The sequence below is a fragment of the Thermobia domestica genome, chromosome 12 (assembly GCF_964235325.1).
Source record: "Thermobia domestica chromosome 12, izTheDome1.hap1.1, whole genome shotgun sequence".
NCBI lineage: Eukaryota > Metazoa > Arthropoda > Insecta > Zygentoma > Lepismatidae > Thermobia > Thermobia domestica.
In genome coordinates this window covers 12,332,736-12,358,250 of record NC_137465.1, presented here as the reverse complement: position 1 = coordinate 12,358,250, position 25,515 = coordinate 12,332,736, and the positions used below count along the sequence as shown (strand labels likewise).

General features: G+C 35.4%; 1 protein-coding gene across 1 annotated transcript in view; it reads left to right on the top strand.

The window, feature by feature from the left end:
- The window catches only part of Chsy (Chondroitin sulfate synthase), a 186,493-nt gene extending 171,692 nt beyond the window's left edge, over positions 1 to 14,801 (top strand). The window contains exons 5-6 of the mRNA XM_081733472.1: positions 3,493 to 3,650; positions 13,426 to 14,801. Of these exons, the coding sequence (XP_081589598.1) occupies positions 3,493 to 3,650; positions 13,426 to 14,613 (1,346 nt within the window). The 3' untranslated portion in view covers positions 14,614 to 14,801. The remainder of the gene's footprint in view (positions 1 to 3,492; positions 3,651 to 13,425) is intronic.
- The last annotated feature ends 10,714 nt before the right edge of the window (positions 14,802 to 25,515 follow it).

The window sequence follows — 25,515 nt, the reverse complement described above, 5'->3', positions numbered from 1 at the left end:
GATATTCTCATGACTTTCGATTTTTCGATGTTAATTTCCATTCCATACAGTTTTCCAGTGTCAACTATTTTGTCAATCATCTCCTGTAGTCCTCCTTCGGTTTTAGCTATTATAACCGTATCATCTGCATACCTGATCTTGTTAATGATCTGCCCTCCAATCCTGAAATCCCCAATTCCCATTAATGCTTCCTTCATTAAACTTCCTAAAAACTTAAGCACCAAGAAATGAAACATAAATTCAACTGGTCTAAATAACATAATTACTCAATACATTTTGGATTAAGTCTTATACGGAACCATATCTTGCGCGAAATGAAATATTTCTACCAGAAACAACTAAAATTCTCTTCAATACTACTAAAGTAATATTTTCTCAACTAATAAAGTTTATTTTGCCCGAAGAATGCCATATTAGAAGAAACCAATGTGATTCTGATTTAGCTATAAATATTAAAACTAGTTGAAACCTCAAAAATTCCCATGAATACCCTGCTATATGACTCAATACTACAGTAACTTAATGCAAATAGAATTAATTATTTCAACACACATTTCTTAGAAAAATTTAGAAATAGTGAAAAATATCAATAAAAATATGTGGAACTCCAAACTGTACATTAATGTTCATGGATGCATCCAAAATGCAACATAAAAATGTAGGTTAAGGAATTAAATTTTGCTAAAATATATAAACTTATAAATATTAGCATTATGTAGGCAAATGAGAGGATGATTCAAATTAACAAGAAATTAATTACTTACAAGTATATTCTCTCATGGAAAAACTAAATACTCTCCAGAAATACAACAAGCTAGTTCCATTTTCAGGGGTAAGGTAACATGAATATAAACAGATGAGAGAAAAAAAGGTGTGGAAAAAGGAATACATACCACAGAATAAATATAAGGTAAAGGATGCTAAAATACCACGAGCAGAGTACAGTAGAACAAATAAAGAAGGAGTTGAGTTTGGAAGATGTCTATGCTACGTCACTGTTGCCAGATCCAAAATGCACATCAAAGATAGGTAGCAAGATTTTATCAATATTGCCAGAATCCAGATTTAAAGCCGGTTTATATTTATGAATAAAGAATCATTCGTAACTCCCCCCTTTTTTTTCTCCCTGAACTTATGACATTAACCTGTTTTATATTATGTGTATGCTGTTTTACGTGAAGTGACAATTCCGTCCCGACATGCCCTCATCTTGTTACTTTTTTGATTCTCTAAGGTGTTCTTTAATTCAGGTTTTAACTTAGCGTTTGGTTTGACTTATATATGAAGAGTCACATTCACACAGAGCACGATAAATACCTGACTTATTTAGTGGATCAATAAAATGACTTTTAAAATCGATGAGATGTTTTTTCCAAACTTTTCGGGGGATACTGGGACCAGATATATTATGTTTTGCAAGTATACGTTGAATTTTTGTCGATAATTGTGGAAAGTAAGAAATTCTTATCCATGATTTTCTTCTTTGGAAATAACTTTTTTAGGAACTCGCATCGATCTATGTGATTGATTAAATCTTTTTTTGTATGGTACGCAACTTATGACCGTCCTTTTGTCCTGTTTGATATAAAAACTCTATTCTATCGTTGAGATCACTTGGACGATCACAAATAATAATGCCTTACGAACGAAACTCTTCCAAATATTGGCCTTGTACCGTTGTGGATGCACTGATTGTTGATGTATGTAGGTACTGCCTGTAGTGGGTTTTTGATACACTTTTGTTATAAATTTATTGTGCGTATATTGTACCGTATATTGTATTTCATATTTTATTAAGTAAATTGACAAGAGGAACGAAAGTACATACGAGCCCTTTCTAGTCTTAAACAACGAAAGTATCAGAAGAGATTTGATTCCTTACTCATGAACATCTTAAAATTCTGTCTGGAATATTGTGTGATCAGATTATTTAATAACAAATTTGCAAACCAAATAAATAGAAAGGATAATATTAATCATAGTAGTTCTGTAATGGGGTTTGTTTTGTGGAAGTTATATTGAAACTGGGAATTAGGGAACAACTTTTATTTTTAATTCCACACATACCATTAAATGTATGTTATTACTCTTAGAAAATGAAAGACAGTAAATACTGCAAGCATATGCTACGATATTTAAAACAATACGCAATTTAAATATTAATTGCTCTGAACTGCAATTAAAACGAAATTTCTGTAGCTTTCTTAACTCCACGGTAAGACAAATAACCAATATGTACTCACGCAACGCAAATATTATGTGGCAAACACTTCTTTCTATGAACCAGTAATACATACAAAGACTTTACATTTTCAAATAGAACTATATACATTCAGGGGTCACTTCAAAACAGTGGGGGGCAACTGCCCCCTCTAATCGCCGCCCACGAACCCACCCCTATTAAAACTAATCCTGTAAATTTTCAAATAATAGTCAAAGAAAATCAACTGAGAGAATAAATAAATGGAAATCCAAAAATAGAAACTGGCTTTTGTAAATACTATTGGGATATCGTGAACATCGAGAACTCAAAACTTGGACATTTATACATACTTGTAATAGAAATAAAATTGTTATCCTATACAAGATGTTATTTATTACAGCTCTTAAAACTAAGCAAATTGTATCAAATAAATCCAATAGTAATATGTTTATGCAATAAAGAAATAGAATCTGTAGACCATTTAACTTTTGCTTACGAGCTAACAGAAAAAGGCATACCAGTACTCTACATGCTGGACGAAATATACAGAGGTCTTGGATATGGACCATACACAATTAAACAAATTTTAGTAACAAAAAAATGGAATATAATAGCTCATACAATAGAATAGAACTAGATACAATTATATCTAGCTATCTAGCTATCTATCTATCTATATATATATCAAGGTACTGATATGTTGTAAAAAAAATCAAGATGTACACAATAAAATGGGGTTCCTATTTAAAATTTTAAAGGTAATCCTCGTACCCCCGAAGGGGGCGGAGATAAGGGGTTGCGTTTGGTATAATTCTATAGCTTTTTATAACTATTTAACACGTGTTGTTTTTGTTTTGTGATCTATAATTTCGCGAGATATTTGACCGTTCAGGAACTTTTTCTGCACCCTGTATATTATCTTTGATGATGTGTTTCCATCCGAGCAATATGTAGCCTGCGAAACAGTAGTTCATTTCACGCAGGAAGAAGTCTTCCTCGAATTCCCCAGCGAAAGCATGTGGTGAGAAATCTTCTTGTAAGCATTGTGAATAATTATCTCTTTCACGTGCCTCTTCCTGTCTTCCACTACGACCTTTTCTAAATTCATGCATTTTCACTCCATTCCTATTTTAAAGTCGTCTAAGCAGCTCCTGCTCAAAAATATAATTCAGGGTTGTTAAGATAAGTTTTCTGTCATGATTTGTGTTCTTAATGTGTTCTAAGTGAACATTTATTCTGAGTTTTATTCTTTTACTGTAAATATGATTATTCTGGTTTATTTGTTGCAGGTCTTCCGCCAGGACTGAATAAGTTTCACCCCAAAATAGAGGAAGAAGTGGTGCAGTGGGACTTCATAGCTCGCTCCTTATTTTCTAGCACAAACTCCAATCCTAAAAGGCGAATCGAAAGTGGCCTTAAGGAAGGCTTGGATGATGTTGTAAGAGAAGTAAGAGACATATTATTAGATTAAACTCTTGTAGAAATGCCTAATCTTTAGATATCGGATTTTTATGCAAATGCATATTATGCTGGTTCATATGCATCTTTGTTAAACTTGGTAAGGGTTTCTAAGAACAATAATACAGCATGAATTTGAAGTTTTATAGTGCATATACATTCATATTTCGAAGGTTAAAATGTACATTACCGCTCAAAAGTTTTCGAACACCCCAGATTTTTGTAAGCATTTACTGTGATCCTATTATTTTGACACAAGAATTTGACCGTCCTGCATCAGTTGAATCGAGGTTTTGAGAGGTACTGCAGTTGATACGTTAATTTACTATTCTTAAAACTGAAACCAAAAAAGACAATTTGATATATTGCATAGTATAAACAAACGTGTGGAAAGTGAGGCAAGACATTAGTTTTGTCTGGAAAGTGTAGACACAGAGGCTCATTGCAGTAACAAAAAAATTTAAAGAAAAAGCAGTTTTTCAAATTTTGCAGTTCTTTATAGTTTGTTGATCTGCTAACGTTTAAAACGCAAAAACTACCATACTTTGAAAAGTGCTTACGATGGTCAATATACATCCTTTTCTGGTCAATTGTTGCTCAGTGGAAGCGTATGTGTAATACTCGTCGTTACTGTTTCAACGAGCAACAATGCAGCATACGAAACAATCGTAAGTCTTTTCACAGTATGGTATTTTGGCATTTTAAATGCTAGCATATAACAAGCTATAAAGAACTGCAAAATTTGGAAAGCTACTTTCTTTTTCAAATTTTTGTCACTACATTGACCCTCTATGCCTACACTTTCCAAACAAAATTAATATCTTGCCTCACCTTTCACACTTTTGTTTAAACTATGCAATATCTATATCAAATTATTCTTTTTTATTTCAATTTAAGAATTATGATTTGACATATCATCTGCATTACCTCTGAGATCTCGATTCAACTGTCGTCAGATTTGATGCTATATGCAGGAGTTCCTCTCATGCAGAGCGGTTAAGTTCTCGTGCCAAAATAATAGGATCACAGTAGATGCTTACAAAAATCCGGGATGTTCGAAAACTTTTGAGTGGTACTGTACATTAATGCTTAAAAGCATATTCAGCATATTCTGTAAGTTCTTATTGCAGATATACGCTTATAGCATGCAATAAATCCAATTTTAGATTGTATTGTCAACAGAATGATTGTTTGCTTGGAAAGATGGAAGTTTGCCTGGCTTATGAAAGACTAACATTGTTAGCAACCGATCAGCAGAGCAAAGACGCTTTCAGTTGTCAAGACGTTAACAGAAATCTGATCATGATTAAAAAACTCATTGTAATATCGTGTCGGCATAAATTCAGAAAACACGAGACGTGAGGAATGGTGCTCAGTGAATGTTTAGCACTAGTTATTGAAGTTCAGCACGAGCTCCAGTCAGTTCCTGGTGAATTCGGGAGCTCTGTGGAAAAGAAATTAACGGATGTTCTTGCCGGAAATCCCGATTATAAAATAATTGAAACCATGGGAAAATACTTTCAAGAGTTATATTCAAATTTGTCAGAAAATATAGATACTAATCTTGCTCCTCTCTATAAATGTTGTCCGGTAACATCTGTTGATGCTGACAGGTCATTTTCTTACTAGAAACGTCGCAAATTGACAGCAGAAAATATAGAGAAGCACCTCGTAATATAGTGTAAGGCTAATTACGGAAGGAATAAATCCTTAAACATAAAAACTTACGTTTGTACATGGAAACATGTAGAAAAGTGAGGCACGTACTATTTCATGTAAAATAAATGCACTCTTAAAATACAATTGTGAAGAAAAACTAGAGACCGTGTTCTCATATTCATTCAGTTTAAACTCATAATCTCATACGCTTTTAAAATTTAGAATATAACCGTAAATATCGTAGTAATAAAGAAAAGTCCCTAAAACGTAAAATACACTTTCCGCATTATATTTCACCTACAAAACTTCTGTCAAAACATCTCTGTATGTTTGAAAGTGTTCTCGTTTATTGCATTGTTAGTGCATATTTTAACACATTTAACAGTTAGTTGCATGCATATTTAATGAATTTTAAGTGCATAAAAATCCGATGTCTACTAATCATAAAGTTTAACTTAACTCACTTGCACAAAGAGTCGAAGGGCTTAAGCTGATTTACTGTGGATTATAAGTTATGAGATATAGACTCAACTCATTGTTGTTCTTATTGTTGTTTTAACTTAGATTAGTAGCACATGGAAAAGTGGTAGAAGGGAGCTATTAACGGAGAAACGTAGAAAAATCCGAGATTTTTATTCAACAGCCGATCCATTTTTTTTTTCCGTAAATCCCGAATTTCCGTGACGTTGCCAGGGACGGTGATATGAATCAGCGAAGTATATTACGCATTCTGCATACACATACGTTTCACCCATGTTATATCTCCAGGTATCAGGAACTACATGGGAATGATTTTGTGAATCGTGTACTGTTTTGCCCATGGGTGTTACGACACGATACTCCAGATTTGTCGCGTATCCTATTCACCTATGAGCCGGCCTTTACCAACCATGGAAACATTAACCTAAGGAACATGCACTATTGGACTGTAACAAATCCACATTGGCTTTGCCAAGTGGAACGCCAGCGAGTGTTAACGTCTGCTGTGGAATAGTGGGTGAACATCTCTTTTTTTCATACATGGCACATTGAATGCTGACCGATACATACACTTCCTAGAAAATGAACTGCCAACACTATTAGAGAACATACCGCTTCAGAAAAGGAGGGACATGTGGTATCAACATGACAGGTGCCCAGCTCACGGTGCATGACGGATTCCAGCATGTTTGAATAATATATTTCCCAATCGGTGGATAGGACGGGAAGGATCTGTCAAATGGCCGGCTCGTTCTCTAGATTTGGCGCTGTTAAACTTTTTTTCTCTGGGAATAAATGGAGGGATGATATGCAACAACGCATTCTGCAGCCTATAAGACCATTCCACATACGATGTTACATTCTCTGAAACAATCTTTGCGTCCACCTCGTTATCTATATCGCAGCGGACGGCCTATTTTGAACATACACTTTGACAGACTATGTTTACGCTCATTGTAAATGTCCGTCGCTATGATTCTTCCACATACTGCATGCTCATTGTCATTACGTTCTGTACACTGTCAAATAAATGGTGTTGACGATGTCTCATGTTTCTTCTTGCCTTTCGAATACCATATATTCATGTTTCTTCGTCTCTTCCCATGACTTCTGACAGCTCATACGTACCGCAGTACTCGGGTTAAAGTGGCTCACTTGTCTTTCTGTTTGCAACTATTCCCATGCTCATATCTCCGTTACTATGTGCAATAGAAACATGAGATAAACCATGTTGCATTTCTCCGCGTGTCCTCTTTCATGGTATTCATGTTTTGTCTATTGTTCCATTAAGAAAAATAAATAAATCGCTTCGTTTCTGACGACGCATTTGTCGATATTTTTTCTACCACAGCATATCTTCCTTTGATGAGCACCATTTGATACTCCTGTGTACCGCAAACCGTATATCGCTAGCGTTTCTTGTGTTTTCGGTAATTCAAGTAGTACTTTTAGATGCCAAACTTACTTATCAATTTTCACAACGTGTTTATTAACTTATTTGTAATCTACTATTTGTTTCGCTGGTTTTACCAACACCTACTTGAAAATAAATAATAAAAACACGTTTTCTTAAGAAAAATGTACACTGTGGGCGAAATGTCTTTAATACTAGCAATACATCCTTCATTTGGTATAGGAAGATGATTCCAGCTTTTTTCATGTGGACATCTTTTAAGGTTAGTGTAAAGGGACAAGTTTTGCCGATAGATGTCACTACATCTACGTGTCCCTTCCCGCATCACCCGAAATACCCACCTATTCCATCTTGCCCGTCCTAGGTTGGCTGTTATACAGAGGTCTCTTTTTTATAGAATACCAAACTATTATAATCAAGTAACAACTGATGTGGACATTTTTTCGAGCTACCCAGTGTTTGAAAGAGCAATTAAACGAGCTTTGACGGAATAGTTTTACTTTTACACTCTTTTTTTCTATGTTGTTGTTATTGTTGTCTTGTTTTTTTTCTTTCTTTTTTTGGCATGTCGCTGTGTAAAATGGCAAAGTTATGCTGTATCTGGGGATTTGTTCAATAAATAAATAAATAAATACATTTCTCATATCTCTCCCGTGTGTTTTTTACCTTTTACGAAAATTTACAATTTCTTTTATAAATTTCAACCTAGAGACTTCAAATTTTTAGAGAAGGAACTTCATAACCTATTAAAGGGAACAATTTGTGCCGATTTTTTTATTTAGAATTTTCTTCATTGTTGAAATAGTTCCATTGTTAAAGGTTTAGATATCTATTTCAACAATCAAGCCATTTCAACAATGAAGAAAATTCTAAATAAAAAATCGGCACGTATTATTACCTTCGATAGATTATGAAGTTCCTTTTCTAAAAATTTGAAGTCTGTATGTTGAAATTTGTAAGAGAAATCGTGAATTTTCGTGAAAGATAAAAAAAATACATGGGAGAGATACGAAAACTGTAGTGCCATCTTTCAGCAAAACTTGTCCCTATAAACCAACCTTAATTAGGACAATGGACTGTTTAATTTAAACCTTGACGTTATGTATTGTCCGTTTACTGTAGCTTGGCGCTGTGTTTTGACACAAAACCTGGCCAGCGAATCTTAGCAGTCCTTCCCCTACTTTCCCCTTATAGCAGTGGTAACAGTGGCACTAACTCATCAATTTTAGCACTAGTAGGGTTTGGTATTTGCAAGTTGCGTAAATTTCGAAAGAGTTTACTTTTTCTCTAATCAGGACCGTAACTTGTATGGGGCGGGGGAGGGGCAACTACCCCCCAGGGAGGTTCCCTGCCGTTCGAAGGGGCCCATTTGGAGACAAAATTTTCCTAATCTATATACAATACGAACATAAAATTACAAAAGAAACATCAAACAGTTTCACTACATTCCATAAAGCAGCGCACAAAAGGTAAATAAAACAAAAGTGGGCCGTGGGTCCACTTCAGTAAGAAACGTCTATTATTAGGGGTCCTAGAAATAACATTTATTCGTATGGCTTTGAGATTTGCCAATATTGTCCCCTTAATTAATTTGTCATGTATGGAACGGGCCCACGGGCGTAAGTAACGGCCCTGCAGACCTTGTCGTGAGAGAGGGCCCACAGGTTCGGGGGGCATAAATAGTAAGAGAATGATAGAAAGAGGGGGACCCAAGAATGAGAAAAACAACTTTTTCTAGGAGGCCCAAATACACGTATTAATGGTTGCCCCCCAGAAAAAAATCTAAGTTACGGCGCTGCCTCTAATGTGAATTTATTGGTACAGTTCTGCTAATAGTTCACTATATCAGGTTGGTCTATTTAAACCTTGGGCCGTGGAGAGAAACAATCTTACAGGAGGATAAATTTTAAGAAGGTGGGGAAAGGAGACCGAGGATGAGAAAGATGAGAAGAAAGAAAGAAAGAGAATGAAAGAAATACTTCTACATTTACTTCATAATGAATTTAAGCACATATAAACGAAAAACGGATATTGGAATCCACCACGATATTTGTGGTGGCAACATAATATTCTGAAGCAATATATTTTCCGCCAATTCTGGGGTCTCAGTCTTTGGCCCAATTCTGGCCTTACAGCAATGGCGGATCCAGGGGGCGATCGTGGCGATTGCCCTCCCCCCCCAGGAAAGGAAACTTTCTTATTTTATATATTTAAATAAAACCCAATCCCAGAGTTTGGAGCTCTTAAAAGTAGCTCTAAGTAGCAGTATTAAAACCCACCCAGAAGTCCGTACTGGATCCGCCCCTGCCTTACAGAAGCTACCATCTAGGCATTCATCTTGTGGGACTAAGGAAAACCTTAATAAGGAATACCGGCCAGAGCCGGGTTCATGCCCACGCTCGATCTACGTATTTTAATGCCTTTTTTTGTGTTGCACAGTGTCTGGTAAGGGCACCCAAACAGGGCAAATGTGTAAAATTTTAAAATGTTTAAATGTTAAAATTCGCTTTATACTGTACTTTGAACACGTAATTCAATGTGTATTATATTCTTCTTACAGCAGCATGGTTTATTTCCTAATACTTTAAGTCTATGGTTGTTAGTATATAATTATTGCATCTTACTAATCCTTCTCAAAGCTCGTTCAATTAGTATGAAATTCTAGACTTAGCAGTTTGCAACATTGCAAACCTTCACCAACAGGCAATATGTGGCGAGAATATTTCCACCTATACTCGCATCGAAATTCCCAGCCCTTGTTTACAATCGGTACAATATGTTTGTGTCGCCTTATCATGAAAACAACACTGACCAGCGAACCTAACGGTCTTCTCTCTCTCTGTTTATTGTTTACAATACAAACTGCCATCTTCCAATATTGCCAGGTGTACAAGGTTTTTGCACACTTTCGAACAAGAACACTTGTACAAAATTGAGTATGTATTATATGTAAGATTGTATTACATAATAACTAACTCGATTTGTCATAACGTTAATATCTCAGTCATCTCAAAAGCAGCAATTTATGTAGTAATAGCACTTGGACCACGACTGTGCAGAAGTAATACATTCGGTTCGGCGATTCATGTACCTGGCAACCATGAATTAACCATGTAGGGGTGAGAAGCAAAGTTTTGACGCTCGCACTACAATTGTTGTTTGTAAACAATTTTCCATCCTAGAGCGAACGGACAATACATGTTGCTGCTATGCTGGTCGTTATGCTTGCCTCCGACGGGTTTCTATATTACGTACACAAGAGTGCCATTAGCATATGAACGCATTTTCAATAAGTTATGTTTAAACAACCGTACTTTAAGCGTCCTTCAGGTAAGTAATAACACGGGGTTGGATCACATCAACTGAGGTTTTTAAGCTACAAAGTTAAAGTTTTTTTTTTTTTTTTTTTTTTTTACTGCACATAGTGCTCCAATGACAAACCTTTTTTTTTTTTTTTTTTTTACTTATCTGTATACTGTTCCGCAAATCAGAGGGAGGTTCATAATGTAACTAAATTAATAGGCGTAATTAGTTAATAGGAAACACCGTAGTTTAGTGCTTAGAACGTTGGACTCGTCATTCCGGTTTCGATTACCGGCCGGTGCTTCCCCAATTTTTCGGCGTCCACCCAGCGTCGTGAGGCAAACTGGGGAGTCACGTGGAAACAAGACGTGACGGCCACTAGGTCTAGAGAGCTGCTGATGCGCCTGTTAGGGACAGACCACGTGTTCGTTGTTAGGCTGGACGTAGTTCAGCTGGTCGCTAGCAGATGGCGCTGGAGCAGACGTAGGCTTACGTTGCGTCAAGTGGTTTAGTTAATATCCCATTGATGATGAGTGGAATTAATCGAAACCATCTACAATATTAATTTATATAAATTATGCTTAAGATCAAGTTGTTTAACTATTTAATATACATCCAATGTTATCGATAAGCAAGTTCTAATATTATATTTCACTCTAAAACTACTTTCAACAAACATAAGAAAGTTTTTACTGCTCAATTTTAGTTAGATTATGTATGTATTTCGAATATGCTTGGCCAAGATAATGGAGATACAACGGAGTCTTTGCGAGGGCAACTGATAAGACATGGCATATTACAGCTGTGCTCCTGTTTAATCAACGATGTTATAAAACAGAAGATCTGCCCTTACAACAAAATCTTGAAGCCATACGTCACAGTTTCGCCACCCCTACTCAACCCACTCCGCCCAATAGGATCGCAATGTTTTCAGCCAACTATCATGGCGGAAACGAAAGTAGCCAATCAGACGATGATGGGAACGAGAGTAGCCGATCAGACGTGCCGATGCTCGGTTGTCTTTTGGCTTCATCGATTTAATACGATGACGATACATATGAGCAGATCCTCTATTTGTAACATCCTTGTGTTTAATTCTTATAATTGTCTTTTTTCCCCCACCTTTGTATAATATATATGCATTTTGAGGTGCAGACTTTAATCCAGGTTGCTTATGTTTTTGCACTTGTCATATATGTGTGTAATATTTCATATCTGTATTCGATGGTTGCTGAAAGTATTGTTTTTGATACTTCTCTTAAATTTATCTGTCATATATGTATATTATATATTATTGGTATACATGTTTTATTACACCTTCTTTTTTCACCGAACAATAATTCCTGTAATTTTCCAATAATTACTTCTTTATAACAAGATTACTATTATTACTTTTTTCTTTGTTTTTATATTGAATTTTATGTTGTCTTGGTAGAATTAAATATTTTATAATATTCCAGTTGTTTGATGCCAATATTTGTTTAACACTTTTACTGCCACACTAGAAAAAGAAAGTTTCCATGGTGCCACGGTATTTTATTATGAAAATAGATTGAATACTCCGAGAACAAAACGATCATACTACTTTTATGACAAACATGTGATCTGTTGCTGTTGTATGTCCATGAGTGTTATGCTCAGGAGCCATCTATCAAATTACATAAATGTTACAGCATGATAGCGTGAGTCGTTTGTGCACACTACATGGGTCCCGAGGTAAAAATGCGTGTGAGTTATATCTAGCTCACAAGGCCCCGGGCTAAAAATTAGCGTAAGTTAAATTCAACTCATATGGCAGTTAGTGTTTTAATACAATAAAAACCTGGCCCATAATGCAATAACAATAGATTTGAAAGATTTTACTATTTTATCTCGAATAAAGAACATTGAAACATGTTATGATTTATAGTATCTCTTTCTTTGTTGCACCAACGTAAGTCTGTGACTTTGTACTTTATTTCATATATTTCTGGAGGTGTTAGCACTGTATCCTAGCCTTAACATAACTATTTTAGATCATGGCCATTAAAAAAAATATTCCAAAGTTTCAAGAAGTACTAGGCTTATCAGAAATTTCCTAATAGTATTTTCTCGGACCATCTTTATTGTTCTTTACCCATTGACCGTATAATTTATTGTTGTTCATATATATTAGTACATTTTGTGATTGTGGCTGTTCAGAACTCAATATTAAGAGCCTGACATGCTAAAAAATAATATAAAATTTATCATTTTTCCTTTACTTATTTTTCATATGTATCATGTTCTTTTGGTATCCTGTGAACTACTTTTTAAATAACATTATTTTTTAATTTTAATGACTGTATGTTCAAATTTATTTTGTTAATTACAAACTAAATACAACTACTGTTTAAAAAGTAGTTCACAGGATTTCAAGACGACATGATAGGTAATCAAATGCAGTTGAGTTCGCTCCTCTAGTCGCTGCCTTAACTTTGATTTTGGGGGAAATGTTATTCTGGTAACACTGTAATTACTGTGGATGGCAACAATTAAAATTCTTCGGGTTCATATTTTCTGTTGCAGAATAACATTATCTATGATTGTAGTAAGTTGCATTTCATCCTTGCACTTGGTAAATTCTGTATTATTTTTAGTATGTGAGGCTCTTAAGAGAATTTTTGTCACAGTATTGATTACATTTCTAATGTTTGATAACAATTATTAAAACAGTACTTATCGTATACTCTTTGGAATACTTGTTGGTGTTCACTCACGTTTCATTTGATTTCAAATCTATTTCGAAAAACTGTGACTTTTTCTTTTTCTTTCTTTTTTTTTTTTTTTTTTAAATCGTGGAGCTCTCAAATTTTTATTACTGGTTCTCTGTAGAAATTTTATTAATTATATAATAATTGACTTTGTTCTTTTTTTTCTTTCTTTAAAGGTAATGGAGATGATCAATATGTACTCAAAGCAACGTGGACGAGTCATCGATTATAAAGAGATTCTGTACGGTTACCATCGAGTGAATCCAATGTATGGCGCTGATTACATCTTAGATTTACTGCTTGTGTACAAGAAATACCGCGGACGGAAGATGACCGTTCCAGTGCGGAGACACGCTTATCTTCAACAACAGTTCACGGGACTCGAAATCCGCGAAGTATTTGAAGGAGAAGAAGTGCATCTGGAGACGACAACACCTGAAAGTAAAATAGTGGGACAAAAAAGTTTGAAAGAAGTGTTTGAAACTAGTATTAAGAAGATAGGAGAAGCTCTTCCAATTATTCGCCCATTACAAAGGACATCTATGAACATAAGAGATAAAGAAATTAATTTTATACTTCCACTCGCAGGGAGGTACAGTGTGTTTCAGCGATTTATGGACGCTTTTGAAAATGTGTGCCTGAAAAACTCGGAAAATGTAAAATTATTCATTGTACTTTTCCCAAGTACCAAAGAAGATACCATAAATGATACAGTAAGTTTAGTGAATGACGTACAGAATCGTTATCCGTACGCATCACTCAACATCATACCCGTGTTTGACTCGTTTGCCCGCGCGATGGCGTTAGAGCTTGGTGCTGGTCAGTGTAATGATGATAGTCTTTTATTTTTAATAGACGTTGACATGGTTTTCTCCTCGTCGACTCTAGAAAGAATACGAACAAATACAATACAAGGAAAACAAGTGTATTTCCCGATAGTGTATAGTGAATTTGACCCAAGTATGGTATACGGTAAAAATTACTCAACTTCACCGAATCATTTTTTGATTAACCAAGACACAGGCTACTGGAGACAATATGGCTTCGGTATAGGAAGTGTTTACAAAAGTGATTTGAAAAAAGTTGGTGGCTTTGATACTTCGATTCGGGGCTGGGGGAAGGAGGATGTTGATTTATTTGATAAATATGTTCAAAGTAATATAACAATTTTCCGTGCAGCAGACCCGACTTTGGTACATGTGTTTCATATCGTGGATTGTGATGAAACGTTAAAACCTTCGCAATTAGCCATGTGTCAAGGAACTCGTGCCAATACGTTCGGTGGTGTTAGACAATTAGCAGAAAAGATATTAAGTAACAAAGAAATATTAAAATTCGCTAAAAAGAACAGAGGGATTTCTTGATGATCATGTAATACATAGAACGCTATTTTATCTGTTCGTATGTACGTATGTTTGTTTGTAAGTATGTATGTAATTTTGTACGTAATGTGAGCGTGTATTTAAGTGCATTTTTACAGTTCATTTTTGTACTGTGATGTGTAATTAAAAAGACTGTATATGAAAATATTAAACATTTGTATCATAATCTCTGTATATGTTATACTTTTCCTTATTTGCATTAATACTCTAACACTCTTCCCCGGAGAAAGCATAAAATTGTTTCCGAATTGAATTCCACCATTACTATTGTCAATTCTTTGTGTACTGAGTTTAGATCTAGGTAATATAAATTGTACTATTTTGAACGAAATTAGGTCCTTTTTGTAAATTTAACACGACAGTAAACGTTTATACGGGAATGATAAGAAAGTAAGGTTGCAAAGCCTGCAGTGAAATGTGTATATATTATTTCATGCAAACAATACAGTCAACAGATTGGATTATTTTTCGACATAGTCTTCATATGAGTTGAGGCACTTGTCGGATCGTGGATGAATTTGAAGATTCCCTCCTAAATCGAGTTCTTGAGTTCTTGCTGTTTAGCCACGTTGTCACTAAGTGTTTCGCCTCCTCGTCTGAAGCTAAGCGACGGCTTCCTATGTGCTCTTTCAAGTGTGGGAACAGGTGAAAATCGCTTGGAGCGAGGTCTAAGCTGTAAGGAGGGTGGTCAATGATGTCCCAGCGAAACTGCTTCAACTGCGTAGTGGTCTTCTGGGCTATATGCGAATGCGCATTGTCGTGAAGGAAGATGACGCCCTGGGTGAGAAGTCCTGGCCGTTTCCTCCTGATTCTCTGCATAAACCTCAACCAGCTGTTGGTGAATGTCAGCCGCAGTTACATATTTCGCCCACAGAAATCAAATAACTGAGCAGACTTCTTCGCGAGACCAGTTTTCCGTACGAGTCTCGTTTGTGTTTACCTACAGCTGGCGCCGTAGGTGGTGGGTGGCTGAAACTCTGCAAAGTTGCCAATCTCATGTATTAAAATCACCGCACTCTCTTCATTCTTCTATACAAGCGAAATTCCAGAAATATCGGCCTTAGTTTCTGATCCTCCCTCGTAATAATAATAATAATAATAATAATAATAATAATAATAATAATAATAATAATAATTATTATTATTATTATTATTATTATTATTATTATTATTATTTATTTATTTATTTATTTATTTATTTATTTATTTAGATTGTCTTTATGGCTGAATGATAGTTGAGAATTCTATAGAGCTCCAAGTAGATCCAGAACTGTGGTGGTGCACATCAAGTACAATCTTGCGTCCCAGTTCACTTGGTGGACAACATCGTGTTCGTGGGTTTTCTCGGGAGTTCATCCATTATTCTTATTCCGCATCTTTCACAAATTTCACTTTTTAATAATAATGCACCCCCTTTATCCTGAAGTGCATAATCGTGGGATTTTTTAAAGGTGAAAATTTCATTTCATTTTCACTAATGAGCGTAGAAATTCTAAATTTTAGCGTGAGGAACATTTCACTTTCATTATAAGTAATTTAAATTTAAATTGATAGACGTCAAATTTTCTTCTTTTCGAAATACGCATACAACTTTTGAAATAGTCTTTGAGAAATGAAGGAAAAAATGCTGTCGAAAGAACACTGTTGCAAAAGGAAAGCAAATTGCATGTTAAGTCATATTGTACCAAGTCCTAATTTTCGAAAAAAAAAGTTATAAATGTAGAATGTCTGGTAGGCTTGGGATGCAGTTGAAACTACGGAAAGAAAGATAAAGGAAGAAGAGGAATTGCAATTTCATTAAATTGAACGATGCAATGATATACTGTTAATCTCAAGCAAGACTCAACGAAGAAAGAATTCCAAATGCATCAGATTTACTACTTGCAATAAAAAGGAACATTTGCGAGTATTGCGGATCATTGTGCTTTTACTCACCATGCATATTTTGTACAGGGTGTACAAAACGGAATTTACAGCTTTGAAAATTCATATTGATTTATCTTACAGACATGGTTTTGGTGTCATTTTACAGCAAAATACATCAAGTTTTGACTCACGTAGTACACTAGTTCAGAAACAAGTCACTGCAAGCGCTAGCAGCAGTTGTAGCAAAGATGGCTGCCTTTACTGGTCCCAAGCGTACTAGCTGTGTGTTTTGGTTTGAAGAATTCAAGCGACAACTGTAGAACGTAATTTTAGTACAAAATATGGTAAAGATCCTCTCAGTAGGCCTACTATTTATCAGTGGCATAAGTGTTTTATTGAAACTGTATGTTCCGTAAGATATAACAAATCTTCAGGTATTCCCCGTACGTCTGAAGACGTTGTAGAGCAAGTGAGACAAGGCTTGGTGAGCAGTCCTACAAAATCAACTCTTCTTGATTTCTTCTTTTGGGGGGATTCATCAAAGATACCGTGTTTGTTCCACCCATACCAGCTTCTCTACCAGAACTAAGAGCTAGGATCTATCTCGCAATTGAACAAATCACACCTGACATGCTGCAGCGGGTTTACTTGGCAAGAAATCGACTTCAGATGGGATGTGTGTCGCATCACCAATGAAAGACACATTGAACCTCTTTAAGTGTAAGTTTAAAAAAATATATATATGTATTTTGCTTCAAAATGACAGCAAAACCATGTCTGTAAGCTAAATAAACAAATCAATATGAGTTTTCAAAGTTGTAAAGTTCTTTTTGATACACCCTGTATATGGATTGTATAAAATGATATTTTCTTCATCGCAGGGTCACGGTCCAGTATTAAATTGTGCATACTTTAATCATAAACTCAAGTAGGAGCTCTGCAGACGAATATGGTAAACGACAGACTATAAGAGAGCAGATGACACATAGAAAATAGGAGTTAGTACAATTTACACAATAATTTTAGCAATTAATAAAATCAGTCTGCTAGTCAATTGCACTAATTTTTCGAATAGTTATTAACTACAATCGATCATTTCGATATTATCAGACTAAATCTCTGTTATTAAGAAGAACTTATTATGTGGGGATAAGTAAAAATTACCCTCAATGTAACTGTAACTTATATTTGTTCGTACTGACCTCGTTTATTTTATTGTTATGCTGTTGTTGTTATGCTATGAAAGTTTGGTCCTAATTTCTCCATTTGTCTTCCTTTTTTATAGATAAGACACTATCATGGCAGTTCCAGTAGAAGTTTGCACTATAGAGGAACAACAAGCAGTGATCCGGTTTGTATGGTCGGAAGGGGTATCAGGGGCCGCCATCCATCAAAGACTTTCGAACAATACGGGAACAGTGTCTTGCCGCGACGCAGTGTCTACGAATGGATTAAAAAGTCCAAAAATAGTCGCACAAGTGTTACACACGTGGAACGAGCCGGACGAGTGACTTTATGAAACCCAAGTCTGTTGTGGATGATTTCATGCGCAGAACTATGACTAATTTCCAGATGATATGACACTTCATCAATAGTTACTCGTCTGTCTAACAGAGCCATGTCACTTTCACTGTTCGTTGTTCCTCTTTGGTGCAAACTTCTAATGGAGCAGCCATGATCTATCTGCAACAAAAGGAAGACAAATGAAGGAATTAGGATCAAACGTTCATAGCATGATCACAACGGCATAACAATAAAATAAACGACGACAGAGGTCAGTATGAACAATGTAAGGAAAGTTGCAGTTACATTACGGATTACTTTTAGACTTACCCTCGCATATTAAATGATAAACCTCCAGTTCGTTATTTTAAACTTGTATTAATTAAGTTAATCGCATGTGAATTACTTCTTCTTATCACTTACTTCTTTATGCACATAACCATGTTATATAGATGGATATCACAAATCAGAATCAGTATTGATATATACGGGGAGATCAAGTGAAACTTGTTCGTAACCTATATATCCACTATCAGTAAGTATACTGTCAAAAAAACGTGTACAGGAGAAATATGCTTACATGCTGACTGTGTAATGGTATTTGCAATTCAAAAGAACTCCCCGTAGGCGTTCAAGCACTTGTCCCATTGTACCACTTGCTGACGAATTCCGTCCAGGTACTTTAATGTCTTTTTAAGTGAACCGCCAAATACACTCATCCACTGCATAATGGTTGTGATCCGTACTGCGGTAAACATGTGCCTGGTCGGGATGGTGAAGATCACTTGTTGTTGTTCGATCTGTGCGAGATATTTAGCGCCCGATCCACGACGGTCTTCTTCGATACCTATCCGTCTGCATAGACGCCCTTCATCCGATAGAACACCCTAGCGATTGACATTCCTCTGCAGTCAGAAATTGGATCCGCTTGCTGATGCGATCTGGACGGATTTGGGACGGTGAATGACATGGTTCAAAACTTATTCCTGTAAATACAGGAAACGTTTTACAATGATTACTTGTAACTAATATTACAAGTATACATGTATACATGCCACTACATACCACTACAACTGTTCCTACCACAGGTGCCGAACGGGTTTCATTATATCATCCCGCATAATAACATACGAATACAACTATTTTATATATATACACCCTCGAATCAGTAGTAATTATTTACTTATCAACGTGCATTACCACAACAATATTGTAATAAAAATGTTGTTTCTTCTTTTAGTTTGCACATGTGTAATGAAGCACTTTTTACCAAATAGAGTATGGAGTGCCATGCCGTGGAAAATCAACGCCCGGGGCGAAAGTATACAACAGCGCCCCTGTACACGTGAGTGAGGCCGACAGACCAGTCGCGAAGCGCCACCATTGTTGGCGCGAAGCGTAAGAAAATTTTCAAATATAAACACTGTTTTCCTTGATTTTGAGCATTTTTTTATTACTTTCTTCCTTCCATTTTATATATCTTTTTCCCTTCCGAATTTTGCGCCCCCTTACTTCGGCACTTGGGACCGTCATTCACTTTCCCACGAGACAGCGCTGAGAGTAGGTTATCGTTATGTAAATTTGCTCCCGAATAATCGGAATGACATAAATTATATTCATATGTTGACAAAATACAATTTTCTAAAGAATCCTGGACCATAATTGTAATGTGTCGTACATTATATAGGTCTTCACATATTTGAAAATGTTGACTAAAACTTATATATAAGGTATATTGTCATTAACTTACAAAAAATATGACATATTTCTATACACAATATAATTGTCCTTTATGATTCGTATATGATCATTTGTATTAAATATTTTCATTATACATCATTTGATTCATATATTTCGCTTCATTGTTTTTTTAATCATATAAATTTAGTTACCTGCTTCTGAAATTAACCATAATCACAACATTTCTGTAAGTATTCATCCATTGTATTGTCTTTAAGTTAAATAGGAATATTCTTCGTAACAATAGACCTCATTTTATTTGATTGCATGAGTAACAGACTCATAGGCGGAGCTAGGAATTGTGTGCTGGGAGGGCAGTGGGGGGAGACCTTTTGGTCGGTCTCCTAGGTGTTGGTAGGTAGTCATCTTATAGGTGGCATTTTTTCTCAAAAAGTTGGGGGAGTAATGCCCCCCATAACTCCGCCCATGAACAGACTCAATAAATGAACATTACATTATTGACACAATGAGTCACAGAATAATAAAGTAATTAAATATAAGAATTTTGGGCTAATCAAAATAAGATTTATAACCCAAGGAAGACTTAAAATTATGCATTCAGACATAATAAGCAAAGACAAGATATACAAGTTTTAAGATATCATGATTGGGATTATTTAAACAAATTAATTGAAAAAAAGAACAACACTTGTTCATTTGCATTCGATCTGTCAAACCTTGTCTTCATAACAGATCATATTTCCTTTAATGAATTTCAAGTTTCTTGAAATATCGAAATTTTTATAGTAACTCATCAGAATTATCAAAAATTGCTCTAAATACACTAACAACTGCAGTAAATACAAAAGTTACTATGATTGTTAGTACAATGTTCTCGGGATTGCTGCCAAAGTGAATGTTGCTGTGCTAAGCTTTCGTTACCATACAGCGGTAACATCTTCAGAGCTCTGAAGATGTTGCCTTTGTATGGTAACGAAAGCTCAGCACAGCAACATTCACTCTGGCAGCAATCCCGAGAACATTGGATTAATGTAGACGCGAACAAAACTTCAAGATCATCTTGCTATGACTATTGTTTACCGAATTAATCAGTATCCGAATTTATTTCAGATTCTTGGAGTTAGGCTCATATTTTAAGGAATATCATAAGGTATCCACTGTCTTGCGCTGTGTCGCGTGTAACCGCAATAAATATCTGTGTAATCCAGTGTGACTACATTCAATTTTCTATCGACTATACACTCACCAGTTCCAAGAGTGAATACCCCAAACAACGCTTGGGTAGCGGAGAGGTTGCCAGTGGTATTACGTTATCAACCACTCGTGCAACTAGCCTTGAACGTTAATTGCTGACGTAGTTCCAAGACTCACTGAAAGGGGTTACCACTTGTTATCTTGGAATTTATTGAAAGGAGGTTTCATTCACAATACTAGTTTTTGACAGTTATAATAATTAATCGTAACAACATTTAAGAGTAGAACTTGCGGTTAAATTAGATTCCATACGTATTTGAGGTTCAAGCAATATCATTATATTGTGTGAGCTCATTTGATCATGGCCTGTACCACTCACACCTAGGCTAATTCGAAACGTATCAATAGCTTGAGGAATATTCTTAGTGCCCATTTGATCATAGACTGTTTCACTATGATATCTATTTACCTTATTGTCGAATGAAATTGTTAGTGTTCGTGGGAAAGTTACAAGTCCATCTGATATATTGTTTTTAGAATTAGCATTGTTCCACATTTAAAATCATGATTCTTATCGTTATTATTACTAGAGGTATTATTGTGTACACTGATTACACTAATACTTGCACAGGAAACTTAGTTCGAACTTTCATTTATTTTATTCATTTGTATATTTGCCTGTTTGGCACTCAATTGAGATTATTCTGAGCAAGCATACAGTTTTCAAATTAGAAAATAAAGAGAGATATATGTATGATTTGGGAAGATTTTTTTTCAAAGTACAGGATTACCCTGATAAAAATACAGGGTTGAGCAGAGGAAACGCATGTTTTTTAAACCGCTAGCACTCAGTGACGAGTAGGGGTATTGATTTTGAGTGACCGTTGGCAGACAGCTCAGACAATACAGTTTCAGTCACTATGCAGCATTGGAGAGTAGAGCAGAGCAGTTCTGTACATGAAAATGGGCTTCATCAATCGTGAATACTGGGACACTGTATCTTCCGTAAGATTACCGTCCATTATGCCACAAAATTGTCTGCGCTGCACAAAATCCGTTTCACTTAGCTACTGGGCAATCATTATTTTGTACGGGTGAAATTTGAGATCATCATATAAGACGCGATGAAGCGAATGACGTGACATACCCAATGATACAGCCCATCGCCTAGTGGATCGTTTCAGACTAGCAAGGATTGCCCTTTTCATTCTGTCTACGTTTTCAAGACTTGGAACTGAACGAGGAAGACCAGGTGATTTCTTTTGTTGTTACATATCCTGAACGCTGCAACCTATCGGAGTGTAGTGTTTAGATCTGGGACTGTTCGACGGTAAACTTTCGACGGAAAAGACGTTTAACCGTGAACACATGATATTCTACGCTCCAACACTCCATAGCGACTGAAACTGCATTGTCTGAACTGTCTGCCAAAGGTCGCTCAAAATCCAAACCCCTACTCGTCGCCGAGTACTAGCAGTTTAAACAAAAAAAAAAAAAAAAAAAAAAAAGCGTTTCCTCTGTTCAACCCTGTACATATATATATACTCATATATGCTCTCATATGAATTTAGATACAGAAAGAAAAATTACACATTATCTCTATAGAACTCGCTTACAGAATAATAACCAAAACTTTATAAAGATGGGACTCAAACACAAAATCTATTTTGCTTTAGAAAATTAGGTAACTTGTTGAAAATTTTCGTATAATTTATATTTTATTTATTTATTTATTTATTATTTTTATTTATTTATTTTTTATTTTTTGTAAAAAGAGAAACATTTTGTGGAATAATATGTTAGTATTAATTTGTCGAGTTCTGTAGTTATAAACATCGATATTTTCTATAAATAAATATTTATTACTTAAATAAATAACTATGCAAACAAAAAAATGTAAATTCCTTGTTTTTTAAAGATATAGACTTAGAAGAAATGTTTGGCAACAACGCATACATAACATTTTTATGAACGAGAAGTGCTAACACATTGATTGTGGCACTCCAGAATAGAATACAATAACTCAATAATGATTGAAATTTTACGTACTACACTACACCGTATGTAATTCTATATACATTTCCTTGTACTAACGAATTATTTTAGTAATCTTGCACTGTCAACAGCTGTTGATACGCTGCGAAGAGTAATATATTTTGCTTGGTATACGATAATAGGACACGAATAGAAGCCATAATTCATGAATCAGGTTAGAAGATATCAAGTAATTTCAAGTGATGGTATATAGATACTGCGAAGTTAGTGATACTTTTTGGAAGTCACATTGGTTATCTTGCTTTTCTGGGTACTGCTTCCTTCAATACTTTGAAAGAGTTGGCTTTACCCACAGCTTCAGTTAAACTACCGTCTCTTCAATTTTCTTCCTTCCATGGCAAATCATTGACAAACACATCAGTATTCTGGTTTTGGTTCATCGAATAATCAAAGTTGTCTACCATCTTGTTTTAAAGATAATTACACGTCGATGAGTTTTCATTGAAGCTGTCACAAATATCATTAACAAATTATTGTTTCTAGCGGGTGTGACTAGTGTAAGATCTTTGACTACCACTGCATTGTAATCAAACCGTGAAATTCGACTAACATTACTAGGAACCTAACAGTGATATAAATGTTGTCAAAATAGATCTTTAATGGATCACATTCTTTCCTTATATCGGTCAAATAGATCCCACAAATTATTTGGCAAGGTGGAACGAAATGTTTTCTAGGTTGACTAGGAATTTATCGCGGGAACCCATTATGAGTTATTAATCTCTACTAAGCTTCGGGATTAATCAGTTTCTCGGACAATGAATCACCGTTATATAAAGTGTGTCCCATAATAAACACAACTTTTAAAATGTCCGCCATTCCTGTTCCTGTAAGTTGGCAGCGCTGAGCGTTACACGACTTTCATCTGTTGTCTTTGTGGTTAGTAGTCACGCAGCGCTGAATAGTGCATGATCGTCATTTGTTTTCTGTACGGGTAGGAATGGATCGTCATGTTTTCTGTACGGGTAGGAATAGATCGTCATCTGTTTTCTGTACAAGTAGGAATGGATCATCTTCTGTTTTCTGTACGGGTAGGAATGGATCGTCATCTGTTTTCTGTACAAGTAGGAATGGATCATCATCTGTTTTCTGTACGGGTAGGAATGGATCGTCATCTGTTTTCTGTACAAGTAGGAATGGATCATCATCTGTTTTCTGTACGGGTAGGAATGGATCGTCATCTGTTTTCTGTACGGGTAGGAATGGATCGTCATCTGTTTTCTGTACAAGTAGGAATGGATCATCATCTGTTTTCTGTACGGGTAGGAATGGATCGTCATCTGTTTTCTGTACAAGTAGGAATGGATCATCATCTGTTTTCTGTACGGGTAGGAATGGATCGTCATCTATTTTCTGTACGGGTAGGAATGGATCGTCATCTGTTTTCTGTACAAGTAGGAATGGATCGTCATGTTTTCTGTACGGGTAGGAATGGATCGTCATCTGTTTTCTGTACAAGTAGGAATGGATCGTCATCTGTTTTCTGTACGGGTAGGAATGGATCGTCATCTGTTTTCTGTACAAGTAGGAATGGATCGTCATCTGTTTTCTGTACGGGTAGGAATGGATCGTCATCTGTTTTCTGTACAAGTAGGAATGGATCGTCATGTTTTCTGTACGGGTAGGAATGGATCGTCATCTGTTTTCTGTACAAGTAGGAATGGATCGTCATCTGTTTTCTGTATGGGTAGGAATGGATGGAACATCTTCACGATGGAACAGTGTTGTCATAGTGGTCGATATAATTCTCTGTCGTGAATCGCTCCATTCGAACCGTACAGAAAATGGATAACGATTATACGCTATTCGGCCCTCCGTAATTACTTACAACAAAGACAACAGATGAAAATCGTGTAACGTTCAGTGCTGCCAACTTACTATAACAGAAATGGCCGGCATTTCAAAAGTTGCGTTTTTTATGGGACACCATTTACAACTAAGATCTTGTATCAATTAAATAATAACATCTTACAAACTTTCACTTCGTTATCTAAAACTTGTAGTAATTAAACTAATTACATGTAAACTTCTCTTTCAAATCTATTTATTTCTTGATCTTTATATTCATCTACATTAATATATTATATATAGATAGATATCACAAATCAGAATCAATATTTATATAATAACGTAAGAATAGAGATATTTTAAATATCCAATACAGTAATTGTAATTATTTACTTAAAAATAAGCAACTATAACAACGTTAGAATAAATGTTTTCTTGTGAGTATATGTTGGGGGATCAAGATGGCGTCCGACTTGTTAAGTATTGGAGCATTATGTTCTTTAATTAATTCAATTTTAATTTAGAAAACAATTTTACTTTTAGACATGATTTAGTTTGTTACAATCTTTATATTATATTACATGTTTCTATCCCCTGTTAAATTTTAAAGGTTAGTGTAAAAAGCAAATCTTTCTAGATTTGTCCTTGCTGGAACAGACGATCTATTCATTTACAATTTTTAACAAATAATATTACAAAAATAGTGAAACAGTCTACTAGCCCTTAAAGCTGCGACTTCTTCTATATAAAATCCCTCAGTAAGGGACACAGACAAAA